This window comes from Astatotilapia calliptera, chromosome 18 (assembly GCF_900246225.1).
Source record: "Astatotilapia calliptera chromosome 18, fAstCal1.2, whole genome shotgun sequence".
Lineage (NCBI taxonomy): Eukaryota > Metazoa > Chordata > Actinopteri > Cichliformes > Cichlidae > Astatotilapia > Astatotilapia calliptera.
This window is the reverse complement of record NC_039319.1, coordinates 18,619,859-18,627,706: the sequence shown is the minus strand read 5'-3', so window position 1 is coordinate 18,627,706 and position 7,848 is coordinate 18,619,859. Positions and strand designations below refer to the sequence as shown.

Here is a 7,848-nt window from a genome sequence, read left to right as displayed (position 1 = left end):
GTTCCTCCGAGACCATGGTGCTACATATGACATGTAACAGACAATCAACACAGGTCGATGTAAAGTGCAATGTGCAAAAATTGCAAATAAAAAACAAACAAAAAAACAAGACAAGACACTAGACATAACAGGATGATACAGACACAAGACAGTGCAGTGGAAATGTGCAAAATACTGAGTACTGCGCAAAAGGAACTTGGTGCGTGCCTGCCTTTGTTTGTTTGTGTATGTGTGCGAGTGATTCTGGCAGTCTGGCAGTGAGGGCCCGGATGCTCCGATACCTCTTGCGAGAAGGCAGCACGGTGAAGAGTGTGTGTGAGGGGTCTGTGGGGGTTGGTGTTGAGGGACCAGGAGAGGTTCTCCGCCAGGTGGACACCAAGGAATCTGGTGCTCTTGATGACCTCCACAGAGGATCCATAAATGTTAAGTGGACAGTGATCTCTGTGTGCTTTCCTGAAGTCAACAATCATCTCTTTTGTTTTGTCCACATTCAGAGACAGGTTGTTGACTCTACACTAGTCCGTTAGCTGTTGCAACTCCTCTCTGTATGCTGACTCGTCGTTCAAGCCAGATGTTTGTGCTGCTATGCTGTGTTTGGTTTTTGCCAAACGTGGTGCTGTGCGGTCCTAAGCTTATTGTTAAAGATACAACTCTGCAAACCTAAGCCATGCAGCCATGTTCTTTTTAAGGAGAGGCTTTCTCTTGACAACCCTTTCTGCAATTTGACCTTGGGCTGTATTTTCTCGAACATCCACTCCTGGGAAGATTGGCTGTTTGGAAAAGGCCTTAAACTAACACTTCCCAGATTGATGGGCAACAATAGTCGCTATTCTAAGGTTACTGCTTATTTCTTTCCTCTTTGGCATTGTAATAACAAACACCTCAATGCTCAATGTTCCAAAGCAGCAGACTGCCAAAACCTCTGCTTTTATAGAGGCGCTCACACTGGCTGATTATCAGTTAATTAAGTGTATTTGATTAGTAGCACGTGACTGCTACTTAACCTCTTATTTCCATTGAAGATGGTGACAGTGTACTACATTTCTCCTGCATCTTGGCTTAATGTTTACAGTGTAATGTGTCATGTTTTGTATTTCTCTATTAAGTCCCAATACATAAAATCTTAGAACTGACAGGAGATGCACTTCCGTTCTAACATAACTGCGGTTTGAGAGGCACATGCATCTTTTGCATCTACATATTTTATCAGATCCTCCCTGCCTTTCAAACTCAGCACTTTCTGGTTTCTAACACAGGGTAGCCGACTTTTACACAGTGTGTGTTGTTAATAAGAGATGCTGTCACTTTACACAGCCGAGAACATATTGTTTTCATGTGTTGGGACACATTTAACATGATCATCAAACTCCTTTCGATATGTATTTTTACTGCACTGTCCTTTTAAATAGAGTCCGAACAAATTGCAATGATCTCTCAAATTATGTAAACTGTATGAAATGTTTGCTGTAACTTTGTCAGTGTTACAACATGGGAAATCACTTTTTTTTTACATTATTTTCTAGCTACACAATAACTACATCTATTTATCAGTCACACCTTTTAATACTGCTACAAAATTTATTAGTTCAACAAAACAAACACACCAACATCAATCTGTGCAAAAGCATCACGTTTAACAAGCAGACTTACTGTTCAAAGTCAAACAACTCCGCCTCCTTCTCTTTCCAGAAAGCAAAACTGCGGTCAATATATTTACAAATGTCTTCATTGTGGAAGCAGGAGAAGTCTGTGTCACTGCAGCGCTCATCTGGAGTAGCACTTTGAACTATAACTTTGGGTACTAATTTGGAATCTGGCAGCAATGATGATGATGATGGTGGTGGACAGTGACATGGATTTGAATCACCAAAGAAGTGAAATTTGATGTCCTCGAAGCCGTCGCTCCACTGTCGCTTCCCAGCCTGGATCTCCTGGAGGACAGCCTTATGGAAGTCCCGCACCTTCTCCCAAGGAAAACTGCCAACACGGTCAAAGACCTCAAAGCAAAGGAGGTGCCTCATCTTCCTCTCCTCAGCTGACAAATCCTGCTCTAAGATGTGAAAGTAACCCAGCATAAAGAGATCGAGGGTCAAGCTGTCATGGCTCACTGCAACACCATCCACATCTGGAAGGAATTGTTCTGGGGAGTAGGTTACACAAAGTGGAGGATTTTGTGAAACGCTAAAGGAAGGTAAAGGTTGCACTTCTCTAAGTTCTAGTTTATTTCTCCAGGAGTTCAGCATTTTATCCACAGCACTTCGTTGTTGGCAGAACTGAAACATAGAGGGGATTTTCTGTTGGGGCTGTGCTTCTGTCACTCTTCCTGGCGCTGCAGCCTGTCCCTGCCTCTGCCTTGCTGCTCTCACTGTAATAGCATATGCAGATTTCTTCCAGTGGCTCAGGAATAGCACCACGATTCGCTCTTTTCTTAAGCTGGTCGTTTCCATTACAGGTGCAGCTGTTTTAGGAGTGTCAGGTTGGTCAACCTCACATTTGAAGCTTGTATTGACATTGCTGTTCTTTCTGCTTGAAGCTCCATTTACAGCCTGGTTTGTCAACCCCCCTCCTGCTTTTATAACCCCAGCAAAGGGATAAATGCTACCAATCTGACCCTCAAAGGTTGATCTGAGGTTTCTAACTGAGACTCCAGACTGCTGGATCTCCCTTTCCACCTTTTCCCTTTGTGCTCTTCTGTAGCTGTTGCTCTCCAAACGATGGCTAAAAGCAGATGCCATCCCTATGTGAGGTATCCTACATACACTGGAGGCCTCCACATGGGCTTCCTCTGAGTTTAGACCTGGTTGCACTAATCCCTGTCCCAGTTCAATTCCTGGGTTACCTTTTATCTTCTGTAAACCCTTCATCCCTTCCACCATGCCCTCCACTAACCCCATTTCACCATCTTTTTCTGTGATTTGAGTCAGATTAGCCACCAGGAGAGACATATTCTTGATAATCTCTGAGACACGGCTGCACCAGATTGGCAAAGTCAGCTGCATTTTCCCCTCAGAGTCCATCTGCTGCAGAACCTCTCTGTTGAGGGAAATGTTGACAATAGGATAAGGTAAAATTGCCCTCAGCTCCTCAGTCAGCCTGGTCAGCTCCAGCTCATACGCCTGGCAGCGTTTCTGATGTGAAACAGACTCAATCTGCTGCTGCAGGTACACCAGGTCATCCTCTGTTAGGAGCTCACCGAAGGGTCCCAAGACTGCGTTGTGGGCTTGGGAGTACTTCCAGCCATCAACTGGCATGTAGCCATTAGCTGTGTCCTGTTACAGGGAACAATATGGATTTTAAGCAAGTAGCTCAACGCTTTGGGAATTTTGTATACACAGTGCAGTATAAAAGCTGGACAGTACCTGTCTCCTCTGTTCCTCATCATCCTGTAGCCTGACCTGCAGCTGCCGCACCATCACCTGTCGTTTCCACTCGGCAATAGGACGGCCTGTTTCGTCATGTGTCGGCACGAGGGAGTCAATGTCAGCCAGGATCACGTCGACAATCGGTAACTCCTCCGGCACCTCCCCACCGTCAAGCTTCTGTCACCGCGCAATAATGTGAGACAGAGGGAAAGTACTGAGCTCCGGCTCTGAAGATAAAATCCCTGAAATTAAATCCTCATAAACATTTTTCCTAATAAAGACAGTTTATTCTTTCACGATGATGTCAGACTCATCAGACTGCTGGTTTAGCTCACTGGGTTGCACAGATAACTGATTTCTCGAAAGGCTATTGTAGAGGCAGGGATTTCAATTCACTGTTGTCATTTTCTGCGTATCTTCCCCCTCAGTTCTCAGCTTTTCTGTTATAATAAATATTTCTGTTATAATAAAGTCTAAAAACAATAATTGGCAAAATGTGTTTACTAAGGTCCTACACAGTTCGAAATAATATCATTCCCCTATAGACTCAGTCTGCGTTAGGGTTAGGTTAGACGATAGTCTGATTTTTTGAAGCCAGAGTCGCCCCCTGTTGGTCATTTGGAAGAATTCAGTTTAAGGCACTTCACTTTTCAGGTTACATTCTGTTAACGTCACACGGTGTTATGTAGAGGAAATTGCTGTCATTTCCGTGGGATGAAGATCATGATCTGTGAATAATATCCCAGCATCCACTGGGATAGGCTCCAGCCCCCAACAACCCTAAATAGGAAGCAGAAGACAGATGAGAATGGATGGATGGATGGATGGATGATTAAAAAATGGATGAATGTGTCCATTCCAGGTTTCCATCAGCAGCACCAGGGAATCAACTTTTAGACTGGGTTATTGTGTAAATAGGGGGCGGTGCTCACAACGAATTTATTGTTATTTTTTGTGCTATATACGAACAGGCTGGTTCTTACATAGCACCTTTCTACTCTATGCGAGCACTCAACATGTTTAGATAGATAGATAGATAGATAGATAGATAGATAGATAGATAGATAGATAGATAGATAGATAGATAGATAGATAGATAGATAGATAGATAGATAGATAGATAGATAGATAGATACACACACATATCTGCTTAATTGTTTTCTAGCTAACATTCACACTTAGATGGAACAACATCAGAGAACAACCTGGGGTTCAGTACTTAGCTCAGGATACTTTGGCATGCAGACTGGAACAGCCAGATATCGAACCATCAACCGTCCAATTAGCAGAGGGCCTGCTCTACCTCCTGAGCTACAGCCACACTGATATGTAACACAGTACAGTACGGTACATAACAATGCACCAGCCAGCTCACCGCTTGTCCAGTGAAGACCGCAGTGAAGCCGGCATGCCTCAGAGACTTAACAGACTTCATCTGAGAGAACGGTGTGAGGTCCCTCTCTGGAGGCCTCAGATGACTGAACGATGTCACCACTGTAAACAAGTAAACAAACATTATATATACTTACATATATATCTGTATGTGAAATCCTGTGTTACCTGCAGATATCTAGTGTGATCATGATTATAAGAAAAGAACAGGAACAAGGCTGTCAGTTACACATGTAATGGCTGCATTTTCATATTCTTACATTACTTTAACAAATACATAAATAAATGCAAATATGCTGGATGTGTTAGTCACCTGATGAGGCCACCTGCACATGCTGGATGGAGCCTGTGGTGTGGTGTTTTGAAGTGACAGCAGGGGTCAGAGAGGAAGAGGTCACAGGAAGAGGGGTTGGGTGGCGAGGCAGGGGGGGCACCTCCTTCACTGGCTGCTGGGGACATGCACACAGCGGGGATGAGCAGTGCTTTAAGGGGCAGTTCAACACATGTAGCAAAAGGATTTTACAATAAATCTGTTTTGCTTTTTATTTAAATAAACAAACTCAAACTCACGGCGCCTTGAGTTAAAGGTTGTTGTGATTTGGCAATATATAAATTGAACTGAAACGAATAGGTATTTCCATTTGCCACAGTAGTTGAACACAAATGCTTCTTTTCAGTTATGTCTACAACACTCTGCAGCAATTAGTGACTTTATTTGCCAGTGACTGCTCTTAAAAACACTGCACGTTTGTTCTGAGGTAAAAACTTTCATTTTAGGCTCTACATGGACGACTGGTCACCTTGCTGTTCTCCATGTTGATTGTGCTCATTCACTCCATGCAGAATAGCCTCTTTCTGAAAATGACAAGGGTAGATACAGAAAGGTAAAACCAGCAAAAGAGGATCGCCACCAGTGCAGAAATGTGACACAGACCACACAACAGCAAATAGCTCCCAACTAATCTGCTAAAACACCAAGACCTTCTAAAGCACAAACACACACACAGGCACACACACAGGCACACACACATGCGCACACATTCACAGTTAATGTAAAGATGCAGGCCGCACTCTTAGAACTTGGAAGAATAGGCGGTGAAACTGGAAACTGATCAGCGAATGTAGCGTAGCCCACACAGAGTGCAGGAGAAAGCATGTTAGAGTTGGGAGAGACATGATATCCTGCTTCATGCCATCCAATACGCTAAATACTACACAGATAATTACAATGTTTGTACCCTTTTGAAAGCAACGAGTGACTTTTACAGCCTAGTAGCTAAGGGTTTTATAAAATACTTGTGAAAAATGTAGACAGCCTGTTGTTATTGGTATTTCTATCCTCTAAAAGCTGTTTGTATATGCACCAAATTTCGCGCCTTTTCTAAAAACAATATATCAATTCCTTTAATACTGACACTGTATTGCAACTTTCACCAGTTTATAAGTGACTGCTGTATATCTTTCACCCCACTTATAAAAAAAGCAAACAAAACACAAGAAATTCTCAATTTAGGATTTCTCATCTAAGGTTAAATACAGTCAGTGGAGAAAAATATATATGTTCAAAAAGGTGTCACACTCTTATTATGCACTCTCTATTTTCCTGCTGTATTAATCAGCCTTTGTTTTTCAGAATGTATGTTTTACCTACCTATATAGTCCTGACAGTCCAATAATCCGACACAAGATGAAAGTTGGATGAAAGTTTTCTTTTGGTTGTTTTTTTTAGATAAATAAATATTAGAAAATAGAATAATGACACAGAGAACCCAGAAACTGATGGTTGTCTTTTCACTCAGTACCTGCCAATAAATAGAAAGACCAAGGAACAACATCACCTGGACTAAAAACACAGATGGGGGTCCTTCTTGGTGTGCATAATTAAAGCAGTGGGATAGGGTGACCTGGACCTGGAAGTAGCCTATAGACTGATGGCTCTATGAATGTACAGTTGTCCTCAGAAGTTACTCGTCATGGGCATGAATGTTATGGTAATTTGGGATTACAATTAAAACAAGAAAAACAAGAATTGGCTGCACAAGTGTGAATTTCTTTTTAATGGTCTCTAATCCACATAGGGTTAAAAGTATATACATCTATACATCCCTTAGCAAATTGCACCTGAACCAGACACTCAACAAGCTTCTGACATACTTCTGGCTGCATATTTGACTACTCTTCTTAGCAGAACTGGCAGAGTTGATGTAGCTTCCTGGCACTGACCCAGCACAGTCCTCAAATTTTCAGTATAGTCCTCCTTCATTTTTTCTTCCGCTTTATCCAGTGTACAAGCACCACTGGCAGCGAAACAGCCCCAGAGCATGATGCTACCACCACCATGCTTGTCAGCTGGTACAGTGTTCTTAGGTTTGAACGCTTCACCTTTATTACTCCAAACATACATCTTGTCATTGTTGCCAAATAGCTCAATATTTGGTTCGTCTGACTCTGAAACTTTTTTCTTGCGCTAACTGTTACCAGTTCATGTATAAATGTGGGCAGGTGCAAATTTCTGTCAAGCACCCTCTCAGTCCATCAGGATGTAAAACATGTTTCACTGTGGACAGTTACACTGGCTTTCCAGCAGTTTCCAGTTCATGGTAGATTTGAACTTTGGTGGTTCCTGAATTGATCAAGTCTCTGTGTATGTTTAGTTGTGCTTACCACCCTTTCTTTGTTGGTTCATCTGATGTGCTGCCCTGTCAGTGCGCCAGTGGAAATTTATTCTCCTCCTTTTTGCTTCATGTTTCTTTTGAACTTTTTGTTTTTTTGGCTTTTTCATCAGCCCAAACAAAGCCTTGCTTTTTTCAATTTAATCTGCCTCACCATCCATTTGTGTCCTCTGTCCAGATTCCTGACAGATGGAGAAAGGGTCTGTAACCTTACACTAAACCCTGCCTACAAAAAATATGCATTCTATGATCACCTATGATATGACAATATATGTATAAGTAATGTAATTAGTACATTTCATTTTGTAAATATCAAGGTTACGGTGGATATTTTGTCACTCCCACAGTATTTAGAGATTTGTGAATCGAGTTATTGCCTAAGCTTCTTGAAAAAGAAGTTAACCTCAATTAACCAGCGGCTG

General features: G+C 42.2%; 1 protein-coding gene across 1 annotated transcript; it reads right to left on the bottom strand.

The window, feature by feature from the left end:
• Positions 1-1,646: 1,646 nt before the first annotated feature.
• Positions 1,647-5,584, bottom strand: espnlb (espin like b). Its single transcript, XM_026150000.1, has 5 exons — positions 5,555-5,584; positions 5,068-5,200; positions 4,738-4,856; positions 3,360-3,539; positions 1,647-3,269 (listed from the first exon to the last, which is right to left on the bottom strand). Exons 1-5 carry the CDS (start codon positions 5,582-5,584, stop codon positions 1,647-1,649), a joined length of 2,085 nt encoding a protein of 694 aa, XP_026005785.1.
• Between the last annotated feature and the right edge of the window lie 2,264 nt (positions 5,585-7,848).

Bases quoted from the DNA above. Each gene is read 5' to 3' on its own strand.
- espnlb (XM_026150000.1), bottom strand. From the start codon at position 5,584: ATGAGCACAATCAACATGGAGAACAGCAAG. The intron at 3,540-4,737 runs GTGAGCTGGCTG...GCGCGGTGACAG, and splicing joins CGGTCTTCACTGGACAAGCG to AAGCTTGACGGTGGGGAGGT. The intron at 3,270-3,359 runs GTACTGTCCAGC...TCCCTGTAACAG, and splicing joins ATGAGGAACAGAGGAGACAG to GACACAGCTAATGGCTACAT.